Source organism: Andrographis paniculata, unplaced genomic scaffold, assembly GCF_009805555.1.
Source record: "Andrographis paniculata isolate CXL003 unplaced genomic scaffold, ASM980555v1 Contig56END, whole genome shotgun sequence".
Classification (NCBI taxonomy): domain Eukaryota; kingdom Viridiplantae; phylum Streptophyta; class Magnoliopsida; order Lamiales; family Acanthaceae; genus Andrographis; species Andrographis paniculata.
The window spans coordinates 348,035-373,845 of NW_026137591.1; the positions used below are offsets into that span (position 1 = coordinate 348,035).

General features: G+C 30.6%; 5 protein-coding genes across 8 annotated transcripts; 1 reads left to right on the forward strand and 4 right to left on the reverse strand.

Annotated features, from left to right (window-relative positions):
• The first annotated feature begins 144 nt into the window (after positions 1-144).
• On the forward strand, positions 145-4,912 carry LOC127256714 (uncharacterized). Of its 3 annotated transcripts, none has more exons than XM_051282862.1 (9): positions 145-306; positions 765-921; positions 1,253-2,142; positions 2,225-2,435; positions 2,513-2,719; positions 2,941-3,114; positions 3,206-3,385; positions 3,453-3,566; positions 4,452-4,912. In XM_051282862.1, exons 3-9 carry the CDS (start codon positions 1,277-1,279, stop codon positions 4,770-4,772), a joined length of 2,073 nt encoding a protein of 690 aa, XP_051138819.1. In that variant the 5' UTR covers positions 145-306; positions 765-921; positions 1,253-1,276; the 3' UTR covers positions 4,773-4,912. The 3 variants fall into 3 exon arrangements, with proteins under 3 accessions (XP_051138819.1, XP_051138820.1, XP_051138818.1); XM_051282863.1 differs by having other exon boundaries at positions 878-921; XM_051282861.1 differs by lacking the exon at positions 765-921 and having other exon boundaries at positions 146-306.
• A 5,477-nt stretch (positions 4,913-10,389) lies between these two features.
• LOC127256767 (zinc finger protein WIP2-like) lies at positions 10,390-13,531 on the reverse strand. Its single transcript, XM_051282950.1, has 2 exons — positions 11,789-13,531; positions 10,390-10,971 (listed from the first exon to the last, which is right to left on the reverse strand). The coding sequence occupies exons 1-2, from the start codon at positions 12,392-12,394 to the stop codon at positions 10,546-10,548; spliced, it is 1,032 nt and encodes a 343-aa protein (XP_051138907.1). The 5' UTR covers positions 12,395-13,531; the 3' UTR covers positions 10,390-10,545.
• Positions 13,532-13,669: 138 nt separating this feature from the next.
• LOC127256768 (uncharacterized) lies at positions 13,670-15,318 on the reverse strand. The gene is made up of 2 exons (XM_051282951.1): positions 14,926-15,318; positions 13,670-13,920 (listed from the first exon to the last, which is right to left on the reverse strand). Exon 1 carries the CDS (start codon positions 15,215-15,217, stop codon positions 14,951-14,953), a length of 267 nt encoding a protein of 88 aa, XP_051138908.1. The 5' UTR covers positions 15,218-15,318; the 3' UTR covers positions 13,670-13,920; positions 14,926-14,950.
• A 2,124-nt stretch (positions 15,319-17,442) lies between these two features.
• On the reverse strand, positions 17,443-19,710 carry LOC127256799 (small nuclear ribonucleoprotein SmD3b-like). The gene is made up of 5 exons (XM_051283000.1): positions 19,477-19,710; positions 18,023-18,075; positions 17,869-17,935; positions 17,742-17,798; positions 17,443-17,647 (listed from the first exon to the last, which is right to left on the reverse strand). Exons 1-5 carry the CDS (start codon positions 19,633-19,635, stop codon positions 17,585-17,587), a joined length of 399 nt encoding a protein of 132 aa, XP_051138957.1. The 5' UTR covers positions 19,636-19,710; the 3' UTR covers positions 17,443-17,584.
• Positions 19,711-20,682: 972 nt separating this feature from the next.
• On the reverse strand, positions 20,683-25,601 carry LOC127256792 (1-acyl-sn-glycerol-3-phosphate acyltransferase 2-like). Of its 2 annotated transcripts, XM_051282988.1 has the most exons (11): positions 25,169-25,601; positions 24,778-24,900; positions 24,307-24,346; positions 24,128-24,201; positions 23,764-23,823; positions 23,299-23,376; positions 23,033-23,191; positions 22,757-22,882; positions 22,171-22,263; positions 22,000-22,083; positions 20,683-21,094 (listed from the first exon to the last, which is right to left on the reverse strand). In XM_051282988.1, exons 1-11 carry the CDS (start codon positions 25,247-25,249, stop codon positions 20,837-20,839), a joined length of 1,176 nt encoding a protein of 391 aa, XP_051138945.1. In that variant the 5' UTR covers positions 25,250-25,601; the 3' UTR covers positions 20,683-20,836. The 2 variants fall into 2 exon arrangements, with proteins under 2 accessions (XP_051138945.1, XP_051138946.1); XM_051282989.1 differs by lacking the exon at positions 23,764-23,823.
• Between the last annotated feature and the right edge of the window lie 210 nt (positions 25,602-25,811).

The following is a 25,811-nucleotide window of genomic DNA, read 5'->3' on the forward strand; positions in this document are numbered from 1 at the left end:
CTTATAATATACACTTAATTAATTAATTAATAATGATTATATATATATATATAATTTGCTCAATCAGTAGCATCTGCTTCTGTCCGCCATTAATCTCAACCGCACATTTCCTCAACGTGACTGTATCTATATATATAATAGATATAATGGTATGTATCTAACTCTGCTGTAGTGTGTACATTGGAAGTTACTCATTTGCAGGTTTTAGAGAGAGAGACGTGGAGAGCTTGGTCGGCCGCCGGGGAAGAATCGCCGGCGATCTCTGCTGCTTCAACTCCGATGCTGCTGCTTTCCGCGGAAGATCCGGTAAAATGCTGAATCCAGAACTTTTTTACCGTTTTTTTGAACTTTTTCTGATAACAAATCGCTTTCGCTGCTTTCAATGCACGTTTTCCCCAATGTTTCATGTTAGCTTTGTTTGCTGTAGATCTTGTCGTCTTTTGGATTCGCCGCTGATTTGTTAATCCCTATCTATCTGTTTCCTGACTTCTTCTAGATTATGGATCTTCTTAATTCTCTGTGTGTATAAAGAGCTCAGTGTAATTAAATTTTGATTGCTCTCTGCTAAGGATTTGAATTTTATGTGAAAATAGCGCCATTTCAGTGCGACAGTTTGTTATTGCTATGGCGTTTGTCACTGTTGATAACCCTCGCGCATTTTCCTGGCAATCTGGCTTTCATTTTTGGTGTATTTTTACTCTTATTATAACTTGTAATGGTGTTTTGGGTGAAGGAATTGAGGTTTTGCTAGTAACGTTTTACAGCTTTGTTGCTGTCTGCCATTGCTAAACTGACAAGCAAAGCTTCAGATTGTATTTTAAGGAAGCTCTCCTTTCTTGTGTTTGATGCGTTGACAATCATATTGTCTTGACTGTAGAGATCATCGGTTTCATAGTTTCTACTCTCTCTCTCTCTCTCTCTGTAAGTTGCTATTCCCTTTTTTTTTTTTTTTTCAGTTTTCTTTCAACAGGAACTCTGGTTTAATGTCAAGTTATAACCAAAACAAGATTGTTGTTAGAATTTTCCTTCTCATGACTGGAATTTTTCTCAAGAGGCTTTTTTTCTTCAAGAATTGCTTTTCAATTGAAAATATAAACAGCTGTGTAAGTTTTATGTATTTCAGTTTTCCTTAACAATCAAATTGCAGACACAGAGGTATATTCAAAAGGATCCAACTTTTTTGTAAGTGGAGCTTCCAACTGTTTTGGTCATCAGCTGAGCTCTCATGGATTGATTCTTTTCTGTTGTTCAGTGAAAAGAGAGGGTAATAGTGAGCATGAAAGCTGCTGAGAGGCGACGAGGTTCCGACAGCAAAGAAAGAAACCGGGCAGCAAGAACTGATCCTAGGGACCATAAGCTGCAAGTAAAGAATGGTGGCAGAAACTTGAAACCCAAAGAGATTGATGCTAAACCAACATCAACTGACAAACCGCGTACCAATGCATTGGCAAGTGATTTGAAAACTGGTGTAGATCCCTCGAAAATTCATGAAAATATGGCCAAAGATCATTCGGGAGATGCATACAGTCCAGATGACAATGAAAACCACAAGAATACATCAAGTGCCATGGTGATCACTGGTGAATCTGATCCAGAGGATAATAATTATTCCACCTCTTCTCAAGGGGATTCTCAAGCTTCTGATGAGGAGAAAACAGAAAACCAAGCCAAGGTTCCTAAAAAGGGAATTTCAAATTCCACCAGAAAGAATTCGACAGATAATTTGAAAAATATGAAAGTCCATCCAAAACCTTTATCTGATTCCTCAGAAGGGGCTGATAGCCAAACTATTGAAGGGATTAATACACCCGAAGATGCATCGAGTGATGGAATAGTCCATTCTGAGGAAATTAATGACCAAGACCAGGTTGCACTGGTTCGAAAGATTGAGGAAATGGAGGCCAGAATTGAAGACCTTGAGAGTGAACTAACAGAAGTGGCAGCTCTTGAAATTGCACTATATTCTGTTGTACCCGAGCACGGTTCCTCTGCACACAAGGTCCATACACCTGCAAGGCGTCTTTCAAGGATATATGTCTACGCTTGCAAACACACGCCTCGAGAGAAACGAGCAACTGTTGCTAGGAACATTGTTTCTGGACTAGTTTTAGTCTCCAAATCCTGCAGCAATGATGTTTCCAGGTTATTAATGGTTTCTTTTCTTCATTTCATTCTTTGTTGTGTAGTTCGAATTCGTAAATCTTATATATCTATGTCTTGTTAGGTTAACCTTTTGGTTGTCGAACACTGTTGTTCTGAGGGAAATCATATCTCAAGCATTCGAAACTTCCTGCCAATCCAATGAAGTTGAAACCAAAACTTCATCCCTGAAATGGAAGAATCATGACTGGCAAGAAACAAGAACCTTCGCTTCTGCCTTGGAGAAAGTCGAGTCGTGGATATTCTCACGGATTGTCGAATCCATATGGTGGCAGGTATATATTCAAATCTTACATCATCTTCATATCAATATTCTGCTAAAAGTTCTTAACACTCTACTCATTTGGTTCAGACTCTGACTCCGAACATGCAATTGCCTGTCAATTCTTCTACAAAAACGGGTACGAAAAAGTTATCGGGTCCATCCCTTTGCGATCAAGAACAAGGCAATCTTTCCATTAGCCTTTGGAAAAACGCCTTCCACGATTCGCTGAAAAGACTCTGCCCCGTTCGAGCTGGAGGCCATGAATGTGGCTGCTTACCAGTTCTTGCACGAAAGGTTTACAATACATATTCGATTACATGAAACTTAAGCTTCTTTTGTGATTTGTGTTTCTTTTTCTTTTTTTTTTAACACAATGTGATTTCTAGTTCTACGTATTTGTTCAAATATATTTTAGAAAATATATATATCATGGTAGTTATCTTATTTTATTTAAAGATTTGTAAGATTCTTGTCTTATTTAAATAATTTATACTTCATTATTTAATCTTGATTAGGTCATGGGACAATGCGTCGGCAGACTAGACGTAGCCATGTTCAATGCTATTCTCCGCGAGTCAGTCCACGAGATTCCTACTGATCCCGTGTCTGATCCCATTCTTGATTCCAAAGTTTTGCCGATTCCTGCAGGAGATTTGAGTTTCGGATCCGGTGCTCGACTTAAAAATGCTGTGAGCCTCGACTATTACTTGTCGATCGATATACTTTTGTTGTTTTCTTACCAAGGTTTCATTTCCTAACACTGTCTTAACTCTACCTCAGGTTGGCAATTGGGAAAGATGGCTGTCGGATTTTCTAGGCATGGATACCGACACTTTCGCCGAAGATGAAAATAACAACTACGATTCTAAGGAACCGAAAATCTTCCCTCTTCTTAATGCCTTGAGTGATCTTCTAATGCTCCCGAAGGACATGCTCGTTGACAATACAATAAGAATGGAGGTCTCTATCCATATACACACTTTCGAAACTTTGGACATTATTCATTAATCTCCGACTTTATTTGCAGGTTTGTCCATCGATTAGTCTTCCATTGCTTAAACGAATACTTTGCAACTTCTCTCCGGATGAATTCTTCCCCGAGCCCGTTCCCGGATCGGTTCTAGAAGCCCTAAATGTTGAGGTACACACAATTTATATTAATAAAATACAAATACAGTAAATCAATAAGCATACCTACAAGTAGAACTGTTAAACAAGACGAGCAAGTTTGACTATCGCTTGTTCGCGCTCGACTCAAACTTGTCGAGTTCACACAATTTATATTAATACAATACAAATACTGTATATGAATAAGCATAACTACAAGTAGAGCTGTTAAACGAGATGAGCAAGTTCAAGTATTGTTTGTTCCAGCTCGACTCGAACTTCTTAACGGTATAAGTTCGGTTTGACTCGTTAAAAATTCGAGCCAAAATAGTAGCTCGATCTTGGTTCGTTAGGCTCAAATTCAAGCTCCTCGGCTATATTTTTTAATATATAAATTAAATATATTTAATTTTATTCATATTTTTTAATAATAAAATATTCAAATTTTAATAATAAATATAAATTTTAATATAAAAATTATATCTGTCCCTAGTTTCTATTTTTATCGTTTTCTCGTAATTGTCTTTTTTTTTTTTTTTTTTGCTAATATGATTATACACTTTAATTACACGTTAAATTTTATATTTTATAATTTTTTTAATTTTAATTAAATTTTTTAGTTATTTTAATTTTAATTTATAATTAATTTTACTAATAGACCCAAATAATATGGGATGGAGGGAGTGTATTAAATATAAATAATATCTTGGCTCGAGCTCGGCTTGTTTTCTTAAAAAATAATTTTTCAGCTCGTCCGTTTATCTCTATAAACGAGCGTCGAGGTGTTAATGCGCGGAGTTGAGTTTGGCTTGTGAGCTACTCGATTCATTTAACAATTGTACCTACAAGTATGAGCTGACGACATCAGATTTTGTGTGTAATAAAATAATGTGTTGTCTAACATTGTACGTATTAACAGTGGATTAGTCTTTCGGGAGAGTCGTTGAGCGACAACAGCTTCCCACACACTGCTCCTCCCGTCGTGTACGCTTTGCCGTCCCCTTGGGAGATTGCAGAAAAAGTTGCGGAGGCAGGCGTGGGAGGAGTCGAGCATTCTCATTTCTCGAGAAGTGCTTCGACGGTGCAGAGGAAGGGATACACGAGCGATGAAGAGCTCGACGAACTGGAGTCGTGTCTTACATCTGTCGTCGACATAACACCACCGTCGTCGTTGTCGTCGAAAAATGGAGGTAATGGCAATGCCAGGTATGATCTCCTTCGCCAAGTCTGGAAAGCTTAGCTTCATGGTAGATTTTGAATTCATACACAGTATACATATATACATATTTATACACACACATACCTCATCGTAAACTATCATCAATTTCATATGTTGTGTAAATTTTGGGTTCATTGTAGTTTATGCCTCGATCATCATTATATGTTTCTGAAAAATAGAATTACAAAATATTATATTAAATAAAAAAAACTATTTAAATTCTCTTCGATCCAAATTGAAAGAACACATTCATACAATTAAAAATGTTTGAAAACACAATTAAGATATTATAAGGCCATCTCCAACCATCTAGTTTTAATTCCAAATATACAGTTGTTACAATAATTTTACTTCAACCACAACTCTATTTTTTACTTTTATTCTTTCAATATTCAATTTTTCATATTATTTTAAAAAAAAAAATTTATTTTTATAATTTAAAATAAAATTTTAAAAAATAAAAATTAAATTTATAATTTTAAAAATTTAAAGAAAAACAAAAATTAAAAAAACAAAACAACACCAAAAAATTGGCGTTGGACTGTAACAACGTCAACCTAACGGCGCTGGGTTAGAGATGTACTAAATGACATCCAAATAGAGTAGAGTAGACTCTGTTGTTCGTATTTGGGCTTTTTAAGGGACCGTGTTCATATTCAATTTCAATGAGATGCAACCATCCACTTCAAAAAGACATGCTAAAAAACAATATATATATATACATATATATATTGTTTTGATTTAAAATTATTTTTTTATTTAATGTAATATTTTATGAGAAAAAATTATTAATATATTTTTATCGTATGCAAACTCAATAATATTTATTTTAATTTGTATTTTTTTAAAAAAAAAAACAAACTAATCTTATACATATGATCTTTACTTCAGGCACTCGGTTGTTTTTATTTCTCTCTTTATTCGCTTTTGATCTTTAACCCCAAAATAAATAAATAAAGCGTTACACCGCTCATCATGGCGCTCCAAATTATGCTATGCTAATAAATTATACAATAGATGTTGTAGAGATATGCTTATCTGTTTTATTTTACATGTGTATTGTGTTATTATAGAAATCAATTATAATATATGTTACGTGGATTATTGTCATATGATTCATTTATTGTATTTATATTATATCAATATATATATATATCATGTTACAATTAAGTTTATACTTCATGCATGTGTTCTTGGTATATGTATTGTGCATCATACACAATCATAATGTATAACAACAATATTACATATATTTGATCACCAATTGATCCAACTCATATTTAGATTATATTCAAATATGTTTTTTTTTAGCTTTGAAATTTTATTATAATAGTAAAAAAATTAATATTTGATGTGATATCTTATAAAAAATAATAAGTATTTGTTGAAATATTTTTTTAAAAAAAATTACTGTCAATAAATAACATCAAATAGACATACGCATATATATATATATATATACCCATTCCATACATGATATAAAAATTGAATAATTTCTTATATATTTCAATATTTATTTGGATATATTACTTTTATGATGTGTGTTTTGTTGATTATATATTCTCCTTCTTTGTATTTTTATGAATATTTTTTTCATATTTCAAAATTTTTTAAAATTGTGTATTTTTAATACTTAAATTATGTACAAAAGTATTACTATATTAAATTACTATTGTTCGATCAAGAAAAATTCAAATGAAAAACACATCCTAACATATAATTTGTAATTGGTAACCTTTTTCAAAGGTGATTTGATTGATTATATATCATGATGATGCATGAGTCAAAAAAAAAATTTGTTTTTGCCTTTTACCTCTTTATAGAATCTTTTCTCCAAAGGGACCTATAACATAACTAAAGGTGTTTTTTATTTTTATTTTAAGAGTATATTTAAAAAAAAAAAATCATAAATCGCAATACATGCAAGAAATGTTGACATTATCATCTTGTACTTGTGATTTTACAGTTATAAGTCCAATTTTCACATTACTAAGCTAATTTGGATTTTATTTGTTTTTTTAATATGCAACTCTTGCATTTTTTTATAAAAAGAAAATATATTATTATATAAAATTATTATATTCAAACTATTAGTCAATTAATAATTCTATATTATATCAAATTTGTTTTATATTTAATTTTTTGTTATTTTCAAACCAACCTTAAAACGCTTCTTAAAAATATACTCCCTCCGTCATGCAAATGTGTATTCATTTCACCGGGCACGAGTTTTAATAAAAGTGAATAATAATAGTTACTTTTTTATTTATAGTAAAAAAAAATACAAAAATGTAATAATTTTTTACTTAAAAAGGAAATGAGAATATTTTTCAATGACAACAAATGACGGATGAAGTATATAAATGCATTCTTGAAATTTTCTACTATTACCTTTGATTATATAAACATGAGGAAGAAGAAATTAGAGTTTGTTTGTTCAATTTATTTTTACCGACTTAATTTTTAATATATAACATATATTCTATTTTTTTACAAAAAAAATTAATATTCAATTCAAAATATTATTTTTTATATTAACGATGTAATTCATCGTACTTCACATAAAAAAATAATAATAATAATAAATACCTCAAACTAAAATATCAAATAAAAAAATAGTTATTGTGATTTTGTTTGCATCATATGTAAAATATATATATAATTTTTTGGTCCCTAGACCGTATGTCTCTATTTGTTTGTAGATTTTGCATCAAATTTGTATTATTCATAATTTCTTTTAAAAATATATATATATCAAATCAAATATATATTTTATTTTTTAAATTATTAAAAATTAATTTTACATTTTAAACATGTATTTATACTTATTTATATTATATTTAAAAATTTAAAATTCAAAATTTTATTATTAAACTCCAAACTCAACTTCCAAACCTACAAACAAACACAGGCATAAATTCGATCATTTTCCAAGACTTTTCTTTCATTAATTATTTGCTATATTATCTATAATAAAATAATCTTCACACGTGCACACACACGTGTGTACAGGGTAGTAGTGTTGGGATTTAAAAAAATGAATAAAATAAATTAAATAGTTAATAACTAATAAGCTCTATTTACATCATTTTTAAAATTTTATTTTTACACTATTTATTTAAAAAAATTAAATATCACATAAAATACTTGTTTTACTTACACAATTTTTCTATTGTTGAATGAGTTTGGAGAAAATTTATTTGAATTTTGATATTAAAATAATATTTGATGAGATATTTTAAAAGGAATAAATATATTTTTATTGAAAAATGTGGAATTCAAATACTCTTTCCGTCCCATAACTAGATATTCATTTATTTTTTGCACGTAATTTTAAAAATATTAGTATTATATTGAGATAAAGTAGAAATAACTAAATAACCTTATTAGTATGTGTGATATAAAAGTAATGACATTTGTGTAATATATTGTAAATTGTAAGAGTATTTGTAATGTTAAGTAGATTATACACTACAGTTATTAAAAAAGAAAATAGATATTTTGTTATGGAACGGACTAAAATGGAAAAATGAATATTTTGTTATGGGACGGAGGAAATAGTAAATTTAAAAAAAAAAAAAGTTGGCAAAAGAATTTACTTTTACAAAACATCACATCACATACTCAATTTTTACTATTTTACAAAAAAATTCAAATTAATCCAAAATTTTCTATCTAACCGGAGCAAAATATTGTATCATAAATTATTTTTATTTTTATTTTTATTTTTTACTTATTACTATTATATTTCCAATGATCCATAATTCCTTTCCTTTCTCAAGCCATCATTCCCACCAATATATTCTCCAATTAATGCTATATATTGTCCTTTAATTCCATCTCATTAAATTAAATTAAATTAAATGTTGGAAATTTTGTTGTCTACATATATGTATAAAGTAACATAAATATTAATTAATATGTAGCTAGCTATACCACAAACGTGCAAAATTAGTCAAGGCACAAAAAAAATTGCACCTAGTAAATTAAAATAATCCACACGAATGGTCACATTAATTTTTATTAATTATGGCTAGGAAAATAATATTTTATTAATAATAATGACGGTCAATTGAATTTTATAATAATGTCACTAACAATACAATGAGATATTTTTTAACATTTTATTTGAGGTTAATATATATATATATATATTCGATATGATCATATGAGATTTTAGTGTAAAGTTTACAAGACAATGCCATGTGGGACTTGGTTTAAAATATAATTCCTTCTAGCACAATTTAGTGTGTGGTTTTGATTTGAAGTTGAGTTTGATTTCAATAGTATTTTAATTTATTTTTTTATGAAAAAATATATATATTTTTATTGAAAATTATATAGAGTAAATAGCAATTTTTTATGTTTGAAATAAAAAAATGAACAAATCATCATATTTCGGAATTTAATCTACAATTGCTGAAAGCTAAAATCTCACTTTTGATTGAAGATTCAAATAAATTATTCTATGATTTTTAAAAGAAAAGAAAAAAACATGGACCCAATTTATTTTTTATATCATTTTCATTATTTTTCATAAAAATATATATATATATATTGTTTTATTTTTATTTTTTATTTTTTTTTTAAAAAAAAAAAACAGAGTAGGATTTGTTTGGTCTTATTAGAATTTGAATTTTTTTTGTTTGCGCGTTTTTTGAATTAAACAATATTATAATTTATGAAAATAAATAATATATTAATAATATTCATTTTAATTTGAAATTGAAACAAATATATTCCATCGATACATGCATACACAACTCCCTTAGATATATATAACACTATATTTGTTCGTTTGAGAATTATTTTTACTTTTTGTACCATTTACTTTTAACAAATTTTTATAAAAATATATATTATTTTCTCTAGGGAAAAAATGATATATATGTGATTATCATAAATTATTTCCTCTTAAATTAGAAATCAAGCATATCTTAACATAAGATTCACAAAAATTCAACAAACACAAACTTAAGAAACAAATTTGAAACCTTACATAAATATTAAATATATGAACTAATAAATTATAAAGTGTGTTTCTTTTGATTAAATTTAAAAAAAAATTGATTTAAATTTGGTATTAAAATAATATTTGATGAAATATTTTTTTTTGTATTTTAGAATCTAAATAATAAAATTTGAAATTTTTTTATTAAAGAAACATACCATAATAATTAGTAAACACACCTCAAACATTAAATTAAGTTTTAATGATCTTGATTTAATAAATCCACATATAATCCATAAATATTATATATATAAATATATATATAGTCAAAGGAAAATGAATGAATGGCTATCCATCAATTCTTAATTAGGGTTTCTTGAATTTGGCAGACCACTTTGCATTAACTCTCCTCATTTCATGGGGCTATGTTTCTCTGTCTACATATATATACATACATATATTTATATATATATGTGTCTCATTGTCCTCCATTGTCTCTATAAAGATTTTGCTGTATTTCTCTAATACCTAGAAATTGGATATTTGATCAAATGTTGTCCCACTTATTTCCAAAAAAACTAAATCATATCAAAGTGAAGACATAATTCACATAACTTGGAGACCATGCAACTTGACCCCTTAACCCCCCCCCCCCCCCCCCACCCCACCCCACCTCCCAAACACACATTTATACATACACACACATATATTTATATGTCCAAGAAATTATGCTAAAAGCCCTAAAAGCACAAAAAGGAAGAACACTAACCCTTATCCCCAATAATTGATCATCACCATCAACATGAAGCTTTTCAAAACCCTTAATTTAAATTCCAAAAATACCTATCGAAATTCCGACGCCGGCTCGTCGTCGTGGCGATTAAGGGCATGATCATAACAAGCAGCAGATCCATGGCCATTCCCAAATGCATTAATGTGGTCTTTGAGAGATCTTTTGTGCTTAAAATCAGATCCACAAAGACAATACCAAAGCTTGCCACAATTCTTTTCATGAGTCCTCCAATCTCCCCTCACTGCAAAGGCTTTCCCACACTTTCTGCACATGAATGGCTTTATTCCATGCTTCCTTTTGTAGTGTGTCTGTAGAGTTCTGAAGTCCTTCAATGGCTTAGCTCTCGGATGATCGATGTTGTTTCGACATCCCGGGGCACAGCAGTAGCAGGGAAGCTTGAGCATGGCTGTTGGCTGTGTGCCCCTTAGGGATTCTGGCCCTCTTCTGTACTGTGAGCCATGTCCCCACATATGCATCTGATCCATATATATGTATATATATATCATCAACAAATTCTTCAACAAGAATGAGATGATGTAAAGAAAAGATAGGAAATGAAGCCAAGGGAAGTAACAAAATGCCACATTTTATAAAGTTTCAGTTTATTACAATGTTGAATATCTCCATTTTTGCAGATATATTACAGTAGATATGATCTGTTCAATGAAAAAATCAAATTAGAAAAAATAAATAAAATAAGTGTAGTTTTCATATGGAGGAACAATTTCCAAAGTGAAGCTATTGATCAGTAGACTAAAGTCTTTTTTTTTTTTTTTAAAGGGTGGTATGATATGAAGGTTTAGGTATGGGCACAGCAAGTCTTTTAATACATACACATCATATATATATATATGTATATCTAAATATTGAGAGGCTGATTAAGTTAAACTTTATAATCTGAAAGTGAATACCACCCTGGAAACTGTTGACGTTTCAGTTTGTACACAATTACCAATTGGAAGAGCTCAGACTCCAAAGAGAACTATCCATAAAAGCATTATGAACATTGTCTGTGTTGTTCAATCACACAATAAATGAATTGAAATGACTATAAATACATACATAAACATATATATATCTGTGTGTATGTGTTCAATTCATCATCTACACTGATCTGATCAGTCAACAAGAAAAGTCAAAGAATGGGAAACTGCAACAACCTTAATTCAACCCATGCATAAAAATGAACTCAAATTTCCCATAAAATTGTGAATCTTAAGGATCAAAGTTTCAAGAAATTCTTGCAAATAGAAAGAAGGGTTGTGAGATTGAAATATATATATATATATATACCTGCATGTTGTTGTATCTATTGAAGGTTTTGCAGCAAACAGGACAAGAGAACTGTGTAGGGCCAATGAGAATCTGTGAAGGAGTTGGAATCCAATACTGTCCTTTATTAAGCCTGCTGAGAGGGAACTCAGACAACAATAGATCAGTCTCTTCATCTAATTTCTCAGCAGAAGAAGAAGAGCAAGAAGAAGATGATAGCACTGAAGCAAGATCAGCAGCACTAGGGTTTGGCAACCCTATACACAGTGCAACTGTGACACCATTATCATTATCATCATCTTCATCTTCATCATCATTATCATCATCACCTTCATCATCATCATCAATGTCTTCCTGATCAGCAGCAGAACCTGCAGTGAGTTTCTTGTTAAAAGCCACAACTGGAAAAGAAAATTCTTGATGAAGATGGTGGTCCTGTCTGCCATTTTTGGTTGGGGTCAGTGTGAGAAGTGGGAGGGCTTCTTTCAATGGTGGTGAAGAGGGTTGAGATTGAGTATGGCAGTTTTGAAAGTAGGGAGGATGATTATTGGGGATGGAGAATTGGGGGTTAGGGTTTGAAAAATTGAGGAATTTAGCATAGGGATTTGAGTGGGGATTATCAGTCATAGTGAAAAAACAGAAAGGTGGGAGATGATAGATAATATATCAGGAAAGTAGTGAGTGGAGAAAGAGGGTCATGGATTTATAGAGAGTAGAGAGAGAAAGAGTGGGAGACAAGATGTTATCATGCTGTAATATAATTAACAACCAGAAAACACAAAAGGTCTCTATACAAGAATATATAGAGAGAGAGAGGGAGATAATACACACATAACACACATGTTCACTACATGTATAATAAAATATAATTTTCAAGTTAAGATTATATAACAAAAATATATATTATTATTTCAAGGCCACATAATCAAAGTGATGCTATTTAGCAACTTATTTAATACATACTGTAAATAAATTAACTCTCTGTTAATGCAGCACTATTTCCCAAAGCCATATATGCATACAATGTAAATAAATTGCATTCATGATCTTCCAACTTCCTTTGAAAAATTAATTAACAAACACAATAAATCAACAAATTTCAGAATGCCCATTACTGCATATCATAGAACTACAACAATATCAAATAATATTATCAGTGTTCATAATTAAAACAGATTAAACAGAGATTAAGAATATCTGGTAATTCTGCAAAGTCAAGACATAAAAAAAAAAAAAAAAAAAAAGGTCTAATTCCACTAAAGGAAAGATCAGAACTTTTGAGCTTGCAATGAATCTCTTTGGAAAATGGAAAACACTATCATAACATAGCCTAAATCCAACCTAACCTAACCTTACATCACCAAACCTAATTAGGGATCAGAAGAACAATGAAACTAAAGCACTAATGATCAAAAACAGGCCATGTGATATAATATACAAAATAAGGTATACAGTAAGGATTCATTAAGGCTAACAAATGTGCCATGCTTGCAACTATTTAGGAACATTCACACCATATGGTGTGACATAAATAACACACAATGAAACAAACATTCAAAGCTTCAACCTAACTTATCCATTTCATAATGTGGCAATAATCAGATTCTGTAATCAATCATCAAAAGGATATTCCCACAAAAATATTTCTAAAGAAGGGGCTTACTATTACATACCAAACCACAGTAGTCAGGGAGTGAAATTCCACTAATACTACACTTAGGAATCTCAAGTGATGCATAAATCATGTTGAGAGGTTAGGAGTTTCAAGACATTCTTTACAACCTACAAACATTCTAGAGAAAGTAACAGATCACAAACTCATATTGAATGCAAATATTGTTTCGATGTAGTTAACTGAATGATTGGTGCGACTGCTTGTTGCTCTTGTAATGATGGATCGACTCACAAAATCCATACCAAACAAACTTTCCACTTCACCTGAATTTCAATTCCATGTGGCTTTGAATTCTTGTACACAACATATTAATGCATATAAAATAAAGTTGGAGAAAAGGAATAGAGTTCATAACAGAGATGAGTTACAAAACCATAGACTAAGATAGAAAAGAGTAAAATTCATCCAGAAAAGATTCAACCATCCAACAGAACCACTAGCATCCAGCCTCTACGGGATTTTGTTGTCTACATTCAGCCTGTAAAAAACCAACAAAGTGGCAACAAGGTGAGATTACAAACACAAACATGTAAATACAAGGATATATACGTGTAAGTAATGAAAAAAATGTGCCTAAGGCATGGCTTAAGAATTAAGAATCTTCCAAATGCACACATTCAATGAGTGACCAATGTTGCGACACTATAGTTTCAATGCATAGGCAAATAACTATAAAGTCATACAGAAACAACTTCCATTGATGCACTGTAAAAAATTAAGCAATGAGCACACAATATCCAATTCTGGATTTTCTTTGTGATCGAAAGTATGTATTGTTCTTTAAAACCCATGTTTATGGAACACCCTTTACTTAGGCTTACAATGGATTCTTGTATTTGTAGGTAGCAAACCATCCAAAAATAAAAAATCCCAATAGATTCGTGACGCTAAAGTTTCAACGCATAGCAAATCACTATAAAGCCATAAAGAAAGAAATTCCATTGCCACAATGTAGCAAATTAACCAATGCGCTCACAATATCCAATTCGGGATTTTCTTTATGATCAAAATTATGAATTGTTCTTTAAAAACTCACATAGAACACCCTTCACTCAGAATTACAATGGCTTCTTGTATTTATAGGTATCGAATCATCCAAAATTCATAAATTCCAATATCTTAATTTCTATAAAAAAAAATACACGTATTTCAACCCACAAACAGATACCTAAATTGCTCTGCCAGTTAAGAGCCCCAAACTCGTACCTGCTTACATACTAACTTTTGAAAGTTGTGGTCATCAACTCTAATTTTTTCAAAAAAGTTGACAAAATATCCCATCAAATTCCCAATTGTTACTATTTCCAAAATTTTCCAACACTAAAAAATATCAAAGAATTGGAGAAAGTTCAGCAAATTCAAATAATTTGAATAATTGCAAATAAATTTCATCGAGACAATTCATCAAACATCACAAAACATTCAGCACCCAAGCAAAAATTGCAAAACATGAAACTAAATTCAAATTATTTCCCCTCATTACCTATTATCACTCAGGCATCAGTCAGTCACTTCCCAGTATTCATCATCAGAGTGATATTGTCGCCCTTTAGCAAAATCCTCCCGAGTTGCTTCCTGCTGTTCTTCTTGATGCTGACCTCCTCCGCATCATCAAGAACCAGATTCATGTACTCGTCAAAGCCAATGATTCGGCCTTCAATCCTCAGATCCTTCTGCTCGAAAAGCCATATCTGAATTCGCGCTTTACTCTGAAGAAACCTGAAGATCAGGTTAATGGGCTGGGTCATAATCCGCTGTACTTTGGTGCTCGCCATGGCTCTTCCTCCTAGAATGCTCGCTCGCTGCCGCAGAGAATTCTTGCTCGATTGATTCCCCTGTTCCCGCTTGGCGCAGCTCTTCTACAAAAACCCTAGCAGAAATCCTACCCCCATTTTAAAAACAAAAAATAAAAGTAAAATCGTGTTTCCATAATCTGAAATCGTCGTTTCTCTTACACGATTTTATCACAGATAATGTAAAATACTAACCCTAGTTTTAAGAATTATGAGAAATAATAATAATAATAATAATAATAAAACTGAAAAAAAAAAAATAATAATAATAATAATAATAATAATAATAAATAGCGCATGTAACCTGCCTAGAGTTGCCCGTTCAGTTTCGGCAATTACGGTTCAAACCGAAATCGGGGAGAAATGGAACAGAAAATTATTTCTGCTCGAAATGGTTGTTCCAAGGATTTCGATTTAAATTAAAAAAAAAAAAAAAAGGAAGAGGATCGAATAAAAGAAAACCTGGTGCGGTACGGCAATGCCGATGTTGCAGATCTGCATGTGTAACTGATTAGAGTAAATGGCGTGTATTTTATAATAATAATATTATTTTTATATTTAATTAATTATATATTATTAAATTTTTATGGAAATAAAAATAATATTAATATACTAATATATATAAATAATTATTAATGATATGGAAATCAGTAGTATTGAAGTATAATATTATTTTTTATTTATATATTAAATTTTGTAATTTTTATTATATAGTTATATTTAATTTAAATTATTTTATTATATCATTTTTATAATATATTTTATTTATGTTTAACTTAAAATTTAATTTAATTATTTATTATTTTTATATTTTAATTATTTATTATTTTTATATTTTAATTATTTTTATTGTAATAATCTAATTAATTTACATAATAAATATATCTAAATAAAATTAATATCAAACTTAATTATTTTATTTTTAAAAAAAAATTAAATTTAGAAAAAAAAATTAAAATAAATATATATATATAAATTGGTAGTTCAAACAGTAACCGATGGTTTATTAACCGTAATCGAAATCATCGTTCGAAAAATTTAATTTCGATTTGATATTTTAACATAGAACCATAATGTTAAAAAATTTAAAACTGTCTATACAAAAGGAATAAAATATTTGAATTGAAGTAATTAACTAAATTCAATATATATTAAAAGAATAAACTCGTAACCTTAAAATATTAAAGAAAAAATATAACATAAAAAAGCTATGGTATTCACTTTGTTAATTTGAAGTATTTATATTTTTTATGTTAAATATAAAAAATTATATCAATAATATATATAATATTTCATTTGTATAAATTTAAATAAATCATTTAGAGTTTTATAATGAATTAAAAAGTAATATTTTATTAATTAATAAAACGTGTAAAATAATTTTATACTTTCATATTTTTATAATTTATATATTTATTTTACACTTTTATATTTTTATAATTTATAAATAAAATAATTATATTTGTAAAATTTTAAAATAATTATTTAGAGTTTTATAATAAATAAATAATTAATATTTTATTATTTTAATATTTATAAAATTCATGTCTAATTTAATTATATCTGTAATAATATATTTATAATTTATATAAAAATTAAATTAATATTTAGTAATAACCCCTATTTTTTTTAGTAAGCTTTTGGTTTGACAAACTTACAATAAAAGTTAGATACTTTTAAACAAAATAAACAAAAATAGCTAGTGTGTTTGTTGGAATGAAAATTCTCAGAGAGAGAATTGTGTATAAAATATAAATATAATGAACATTAATAGTGTATTAATTTTTCTGAAAAAATGTATGAGAAAAAATTATTGAAAGAGCAAAGTCAGTAAAAAAATTATTTTATATTTAATTGTTAACATTTTATGAGTAAATAAATTATATATTATATTAAAACTTAGATATATATTATATACTACATTTTTAATATTCGTAGGAAATATGCCATATACTGGGTAAATGTTCGCCTAATAAATAAAAATTCCATACATATTTCGATTAATATTATAAGAAATACAATATTTACTAAATATATTTTACTCCTACACAATATATTATTTTTTGTATTTCAGACAACACATTTTCCCATATTAACATAAAAAAACCCCAAACTCATAAGAAAACAAACACTCAAGTTCATTCATTCTAAGATATATATATATATATATTATATTCTTTAATTGTAATAAATCAATCACCAGCAGATGGAAAACTTTGTCAAATGAGATACAAAAATCTTCATTAAATACTGAAAATAAGATATGATAATAATTCCACACCAGAAACAGATCCATCTTCTACACCTAGTAAATAAATAAATATCGACCTCGAATAGAACAGACTTACATCACCTCCGCACAGGCGGAGCAGCGCCTCTACCGGGTGCAGCTCCGCGCCCAGCAGCCTGAGCCTATTACCAAAAAAATTCACGAATCAGGACACCCCGCCAAATGTGTAATAACATATTTCGAATAGAAGCACAAAAACCGGGGGGTACAACTTACTCTAGCTCGCATGGCAGCAGCGCGCCCACGCCCAACCCCGAGTGCTGAGCCTTTGCCCTTCATAGTCGGATGTAAAGTAAATCAGATATATATATATGTATATGTGTGTATATATAGATATATATACCTTGATCCTAGCTTCCAAGCGCTTAAACATTGGAGCGTTCTTAAGCATGTCGGGAATTACCATGAACCTGGAAATTTTTTAATTTTGAGCGTATAAAACAGTCGGAATAAATCAATGTAAGAAGAAACAAAATCAACAAAAAAAATGGGCATACCTCACTTTGCTGCCCCTGATGAAAACATGCTCGAGTTGCGAGACTTTCCCATCCTAAAATGCAGTTTTCACCATATAACAGCCGATCAAATACACAAGAAGTGGTAACTTTAGTAATATTCATCGACAGTAATTTTTTAAGAAAACATCACATCGAATATCTTTTTCCTCTCACAAAAAATCACCGTTTCCAAAATTTCTAAAACCCCAAAACTTCTATCTAATCGGAGCCTGCGCACAAATGATAGAAATAAGCATTCGCCAAACAGTAAGATTTGTCTTGAATTTTTGTAACCGAGTAGGTTATGACAGAGACACATCTCAACATTACAGAAATTAGTGTAAGTGTTAATTACCTTCATCATTGAAGTATTGCCTTTTATCATCACTACTATAATTACAAAAAGAATCAAGTAGACTGCGTCATTTAATTGAAATAATTAGTCTTATTCTTACGATTTCTGAAATTATGGTGAAAATCATTTACATATACTTAAACATTTGATATCGAACATTCCCAACTAGATTTTTGCATCCAAGACACACTATAGAAACAGTGGCAGAATTCAAGCCTAAATTTACATTTTGGATACATTCAATGGCAACAATAGCAAATAATCAAGTGGTAACTAAAAGAACATTCTAAACAGTTCACTCCTGTTCTTCTGATTCATGATATTATGGTGGAAATCATTTACATATGCATATACATTTGATATCGAACATTCCCAACTGGATTTTTTTCATTCATGACGCGTAATAGAAACAGTGAAAATAACTCAAGCACATTTCCACATTCGGGACAGTTGACAGTAACTTTAGCAGCAATTTTCAAGCCTAAATTTCACAATTTGGATACATCAAATAGTAACAACAGCAAACATTCAAGTGGGAACTAAAATAGTTCTATTCTAAACAATTCATTCTTGTTCATCTGATTCATGATATTATGGTGGAGATCATTTACATATACATACACATTTGATACGAACATTCCCAACTGGATTTTTGCATTCATAACACATTATAGAAATAGTAGCATTAATGCAAGCATAACTCAGCACTCGAGACAGCATTCATAGTAACATTAGCAGCAACTTTTTAGCCTAAATTCACATTTTGGATAAATTCAATGGTAACAAATTAACAATAGCAAATATTCAAGCGATAACTATATTCTCAGACCAGCAAGCAGAAAATGAAGTATCAATTTCACGCTCCAACTTTATTGCCTAGGGTTTGAGAACTAACAGCAATCTCCACGGAAAAAAACGATTAATGAAGAAAAAATGCAGAAATGTCCCAATTGAAACTAAAAATCTTCCCCCAGCGGATTGAGCTATAAATCCAGGTTAAAAGCAAATCAAAGCCAAAAAGTTACTATTGAACAGCAATCAAAACATTCGCTACAGATAGAAAAATATGATATAAATAGGATATTAAAATGAAAACAACCTTGGCAGTGTAGGTGATGCTTTCGAGCTGGCAATTCCAGTTATCCTCACACTCAACCATGCTTCCACGATAAAGCTCACCGCTCTTCAACTCCACCGTGACAATATGCCCCGACGCTTCGTGGAGAAGCTTCACCGGAATTCCTAAGCTCCGACTCATTATGGTATGCACTTCCGAATTCCGATATCCAAAGCTCCGCAGATGCTCTAGGGTTTCATCTGTCTTCCGCCCGCCTTAATATAGCAAATTACAAATCAACTCCCAAAGAAAAGTAGGGACTAATTTGCAATTTTATAATTTAAGGGGAAAATCTTTAAAGATACAAAATTTTAATTTTAATTCGACCTAGCGTGTGTTTCTTTACCGTTCAAACATAAATTTTGAATTCTGTATTTAAAAATAAAATAAAATAAACATCTTTATTTCATAAAATATCAATGATACATTATTATTATTATTATTATTATTATTATTATTATTATTATTTATCAATCTTCAAAATAATTATTATGTAAAGTAATTTTTTATAATATAACAATTAAAAATTATATGTACGTATAACCCCGGCTCAACGAATGTAGTCTGATAAACTCACACCAAAGGCAATGGACTACATCCAATATATGTTTCATACATGTAAGTTTTGATCATGATTTCATTCTTGTAATTTTACTTTTTTATTATTGTGCTTTAATAAAAGCACAATTTTTAAATAAAATAGTCACAAGTCAATTCTCGGACCATATTATGATTTCACGTAACATTCATTTTCTTTTGCTATTGACACTATAGTCTTCCCCACCAAAAAAAGGTAACAGTGCACTGTTTATTTATATTTTTTTATCCATATTTTATTATTTATAAGAAATATCCATAAAGATATAAAAGTAAAATATTTATATTTTACATACATTAAAAATTAATTTTATATTAAAATTAAATAAATATTTATTTATATCAAATTAAACAATTATCACATTTTTTTCCCATTTCCTTGCAACCCCTAAACAAATAATAATAATAATAATAATAATAATAAAATATTATTATCTAAACTCCGAAATGTTATTTTATACAAAATTTCTAATATATTTCCAAAAATATTAATTACCTACAATTTTCTATCTCAGGTAATAAAAAATAAAAAATAAATAAAAAAATCTTTCAAATCAAAACAATTACCAAGACACCAACGGTTAAAATACATGGTCCAATTCCTATCAATAAATAAAAGATGGGAATAGTCCAAATTGACAATTTGATACATTTTCTTTTTTTAACTTTGTCCGGTAATAACAATAATACTAATAATAAAACATACATGGCCGGCGGCGAGTTTGCACGAGGAACAAGAGTTCACTTACTGTTTCTTACCCTTAGCCTTATCCTGCCGGTTACTCTCCGACAGCTCCACCTCATTCCCTAATTTCGTTGGCACGATCTTGGCGGGGATCGATTTCTCCGACTGTGAGGCCTGAATCAACATTTGCATTAGTGCCATGACGACTCCCAGAGCACCAGTCGAAATTGCGATGCCTTTCCACGAAGAAAACACCGAGAAATAATGCACGACCTTCAATAATCCCAATACGATCAGAATTGTCCACAAGCACATGACCTGTCGGCAATGAATGCATAAGGAGGAGGCGAAGAATAATCGAAGCCACAGATGAGCAAAATGGCATATACTTCTTTCGTTTCGAATTAGTTCCACATTTCAAAAGAATAATATAGTACGATATGTGATTCCCAAAAACATTACCCAAAATATATACTACATTCCTTTTCATAAGAAGAGTATCATGGAAGGTCAATTTTTTAATATTAATTATTATATCAATACATAGTCACGAGAAAAAGACAAAAATATCTCTAGACATTTGTAGAATAAATTATACAAATAGAAAGATAATTTTAAGGCAAAAACAAATGGTGTTGGTTTTATGGGACGGAGATAGTAGTACTTCTACACGTTTTAACGTAAATATGTAACAATTGGCACTTTTTTGTCTTTTACAAAAAGAAAAAAAATACAAAAAGCATAAAAGTATATATAATTTGAACACAAATTTAAATGACATATGGACTAGTTTATACAATATATACACGTCACTGTAAAATCAACAAAAACACATAAGCATCATTCTTTGTAATACCTTTGGGTTTGTTTACTTGTAAAATTTTGGTTTTGAATAGTAAAATTTTAAATTGAAATAGTTTGTTTGATGTGATATAAATATGTATTGATGTGATGTTTTTAATATAAAATTAAATTAAAGTAAATATTACAATTCAAAATTTTTACTGGTAAAATTCCAATTCTAAATCCAAACCCACAGACAAACGCACCATCTACTCTAAAAACATTTGATTTTTTTAGTGCCCAAAGAGCTTTTGTAAATAGTGTAACAAAAACAAATAAGAATATGTTCGAAATAATATTGAAACAAATCTTCCCTCGGATACCGAAGTCATAAAGATGTGCAATATGTTTTATAAGATATGGTCGAGTGAAGAATATACCACAAGAGATTTCACCGGACGATTGATGTGTTGCAGTTGATCACCGAAGGAATCCTCAGCATTATGTTTGTCCAACAACTTGTCCTGGTCGGACAGTAGGAATAATGGTCAATGTACATACTTTTAGCGACAAACGAATTGTTTGAAAAAGTAATGAGATCTCGAAGTTACCTTGGCAACAAATACATCCCGACACCACTGAGCAACTGCCTCGTCTGTTTCTGGTAAATCCTTCATCATTTTCCGTCTTATGTGGACATGAACCTAAACAAGTACTAATTATTAACATAACTACGAAAAAGCAGCATTTTAAAACTATTATTTTACCCTTTAACTATTTTTTCACTCCAAAAACATCGTATCAAAAACTCATTTTTTATTTATTTTATTGCACTAAAATCTTATTTTAATTCAGAACATAACATAAAACATTTATATCACATCAAACAATTATTTCAATTCAAAATTTTAGTGTTGAAAACCAAAACCGCTATCTTACAAGTAAACAATTTCCCCAATCACAGAAAACCTGCACATACATCTGGAAAGAAAATTTTCCGAAGTTATTTCATCAATGACGAATTTTACAACAGTTGTAACTAGCAAATCTACAATTTTTACTGCAATTTAGTGTCGGTATACCAATGAATGTATGTATATTTGTATTAAAAAAATTCCATGATGCCAAATTGCCTCCATAAAAATACCTCAGTACGTAGATAACAAGTTCGAACTCTAAGATATGTTGCAGGCTTACCACAGACGATTGCCCTTTAAAGAGCCGTAACATGGTTGGTGAAGTAGAAGTTTTGGGAATAGCTACAGTTACATCATAGATGGCTGGAACAAACGAGCGCATATGGCTCACAGCAGTAACGAATCCCTGGAAATAGCCATTGACATGAAGATACACAATTTAGAACAATGTCTACGATAAAGATAAAGTAAGTAGAAAACACTCAACTAAATCAATTAAAGTAAACAATAAGCACGGTGTTTTTCAGAATTTCATAAAGCTAAGAAAATGCAGAACCTTAGTGCGAGGAATTAAAACGTTTTTCGGAATTGGTAGCCCCATTGAGGATGCATATTCTTGAGCAGCCAAAAGTTTTGCCTGTGTGAAGCGAGTACCCTCAACGAAAAGTGCCAGCCAAAACGGCCGAGGGAAATCCCTCAACCGTTGAAGTCCTAACTGCAATAGATTTTGAGTGTAGCAACCATTAGGATAATCCAGAAACAGAAACAAGAATATACACAAGCAAATTAAAAATAAACGGGAACAATTTAATCACTCAATACCTTTAAGGTGTGTTCATCTTTTGCCCAACTTCTTTCAAGAAAGAGATACTCAGAAAACCACATGGACCATCCTAACACCTTCGTAATTAAAAGCAACAGCTCACGTGTTAGCCAATTGTAATGCATTCACATAAAAGAATTGCAAGGAATCGAGCATATAAGAGTCAACCATATGATCATGTTACAATAATATATATTAAAAGGCACAATAATATAGTTTTGGAAACTTTGAGTTAAAGGTATATGATCAGATCACTTCTAAAGGTTACAGACTATTTAAGCAACCAACTTTAGTTTTAGATAAATGTTACAATTGATTCGTAAGTCTGAAAAATCAAGATTCATGAGCGTAGTCATTGTACAGTGGTTTGAGCAATTATGAGAAAAATATTTGCATTATCAACCATGTGCTGCGAGATGGATGTATGTAAGAGATTAGAAAGAAATATATAGCAAACTACTTACAGGATAGAACTTTGAAGATTTCTTCATAACAGCTAATGTACTACCAAGGCAGCCTGATCGCTGTCATTAGAAAACTAATGCTAGTTAGCAAAATATCGCCAGTAATGGCAACGCTGGAAGGACAACTAAGAAAATTCGACCATTTGTTTCAATTTCTTTTTTTTATATAGGAAAATAAAAACCCCAACAACAAGTATGAAAGAAATATAGCGTCTCACAAATAATGCTTTCAGATGTTCCGAACCCAGATAATCCCAAGAGCCAATCAACAAATAGCATGGGTAGAGGGCGGTATTCATGGCATCGAAAAAAAAAAGTTCACAAAAAAACAAAAAAAAAACTCATTGTTAGGTAGAAAGCTAACCTGAGCCATAACCCATCCAACAAGCCAATCAATGTCGCTTCTATGGTTGCATATGACAAGTGCATGTTCTTTACCTAGATAAGTTCCAAACAAGCATAAATGATTAGGAACTCAAACTAAAGGTAAAATCCCGGGCAAAAAGTGAAAATCAAACTCCACAAAAAATTATAGGCTCTTACCCATATATTTAAAGGTATCAGAGTCTGTGTAGAATTCAATCTGCAACAAGAATGATATGAGCAAATAATCAGACAAACACAATAAAATCGACAACTCATCCATGAGATGTCCCTTGGCCATTCAATCAACAGTCTAAATATTTTAAAATCATAAAGCATCACATTCATCAACAAACAATCATACCATCCTGCAACATCTCAACGTATACTTCCAAGATCACACAAATGTTTCATACTTATTGAAATATCCAAAAATGGAAAAATTTGCAACTGAACCCCTCTTTGAAATGGTCTTAAAACTAGTTGATATCAATTTAATAAATATCACCTTAATAGAGATAGATTCTTTAACTTCAATTAATAAGTAACCATAAACTCCAAACATAATCTAATCAATTTCTATCAGCCAATAATTTGTAATGTAATCTGATCCATAATACTTCTTTTGCTAAATTATTTACAAAGCCTCACCTTCACTCCAGCCCACCAATCGATGAGCCACACAAGCTCCAGCCACAAAAGTTCTGCAGCGTCCCTGTTAATCGTTCTGTAAGTGTTCTTCGAAAGCGGTCTTATTAGCACAAAACATACTGCCTGCAAAACATTCAAAGAAGATCCATTACATTTTTCCTCCTTCCGTGAACTTTCTTCCATGTTCCGAAGCCACATAAACCACAAAGAGAACTGAAAAACCAAATTTACAGAAGCACACAGCTACAGAACCACATAAATCATTCCGAAAGGGACCTGCCTAGCTCAGCTTCTAATTATCCAAACATGATCCAGATTTTACAAAAAAAGTCAGTGAATTCCTCCGTATAAATAAATATATAATGAACAGAATGTAGATGAGAAAAGAGACCTGAATAAGATTAACGACGAATCCGGAGACGAAAAACAGAACACTCAGGGGCAAAATCACGGCCGCCGCTGCAATCGCCATGGCCGAGCTGCTACACTTTTTCTGATATAGTCAAATTCGCCTAGTGGATATATTCAGAGTAAGAAAAAATCTGCCGCAATAAATAGAGGATAGAATCTAGGGTAATGTGCAGCCCAAATGATGAGGATTTCTATTCAGGCACTGAAAAGAACATTTACAATACACACGGATCTAACATCTCTAGCTCTATATCGTGTGTTTAAAATTCAGGGAATCAACAAATCCTGTTTTACTGTAAGTCGAATATTTTGCAGCAGCTAGAGCATCCTAGTTATTAGGAGATGGGTTTTCGCAAGTGATCGCAGAGAGAACAGAAATGGCGGAATGGGCGTGAGAATGGTAGGCAAAGCGTGCAGCCTGCAGTCCCAAGTTAATAAGAGTTGTACCGTACAAGACAGGGACAGCGTTACAAAAGAGGAGGACTAACTTAACAATTTTTTTTTTTTTTTTTTTTTTTTTTCTATTTAGGGAATATAAATTGAATTTCTTTTTTTATTTTTTCAATCAATTTTTTTCAACACGATTTATATATATAATATATTATATTTCATTATTCTAAAAA

What these genes read in the sequence shown, in the direction of transcription:
- LOC127256714 (XM_051282862.1), top strand. Translation starts at nt 1,277, where the DNA reads ATGAAAGCTGCTGAGAGGCGACGAGGTTCCGACAGCAAAGAAAGAAAC. An exon ending in TGCAGCAATGATGTTTCCAG is followed by an intron (nt 2,143 to 2,224) that starts GTTATTAATGGT and finishes ATGTCTTGTTAG; the next exon opens with GTTAACCTTTTGGTTGTCGA. An exon ending in TACCAGTTCTTGCACGAAAG is followed by an intron (nt 2,720 to 2,940) that starts GTTTACAATACA and finishes AATCTTGATTAG; the next exon opens with GTCATGGGACAATGCGTCGG.
- LOC127256767 (XM_051282950.1), bottom strand. Translation starts at nt 12,394, where the DNA reads ATGACTGATAATCCCCACTCAAATCCCTATGCTAAATTCCTCAATTTT. An exon ending in ATAGATACAACAACATGCAG is followed by an intron (nt 10,972 to 11,788) that starts GTATATATATAT and finishes TATATGGATCAG; the next exon opens with ATGCATATGTGGGGACATGG.
- LOC127256768 (XM_051282951.1), bottom strand. Translation starts at nt 15,217, where the DNA reads ATGGCGAGCACCAAAGTACAGCGGATTATGACCCAGCCCATTAACCTG.
- LOC127256799 (XM_051283000.1), bottom strand. Translation starts at nt 19,635, where the DNA reads ATGAGTCGGAGCTTAGGAATTCCGGTGAAGCTTCTCCACGAAGCGTCG. An exon ending in GCATCACCTACACTGCCAAG is followed by an intron (nt 18,076 to 19,476) that starts GTTGTTTTCATT and finishes ACTGCATTTTAG; the next exon opens with GATGGGAAAGTCTCGCAACT. An exon ending in GCTTGGAAGCTAGGATCAAG is followed by an intron (nt 17,799 to 17,868) that starts GTATATATATCT and finishes CCGACTATGAAG; the next exon opens with GGCAAAGGCTCAGCACTCGG.
- LOC127256792 (XM_051282988.1), bottom strand. Translation starts at nt 25,249, where the DNA reads ATGGCGATTGCAGCGGCGGCCGTGATTTTGCCCCTGAGTGTTCTGTTT. An exon ending in TTTTAATTCCTCGCACTAAG is followed by an intron (nt 22,883 to 23,032) that starts GTTCTGCATTTT and finishes GGCTATTTCCAG; the next exon opens with GGATTCGTTACTGCTGTGAG. An exon ending in GTCCGGTGAAATCTCTTGTG is followed by an intron (nt 21,095 to 21,999) that starts GTATATTCTTCA and finishes CATTGCCGACAG; the next exon opens with GTCATGTGCTTGTGGACAAT.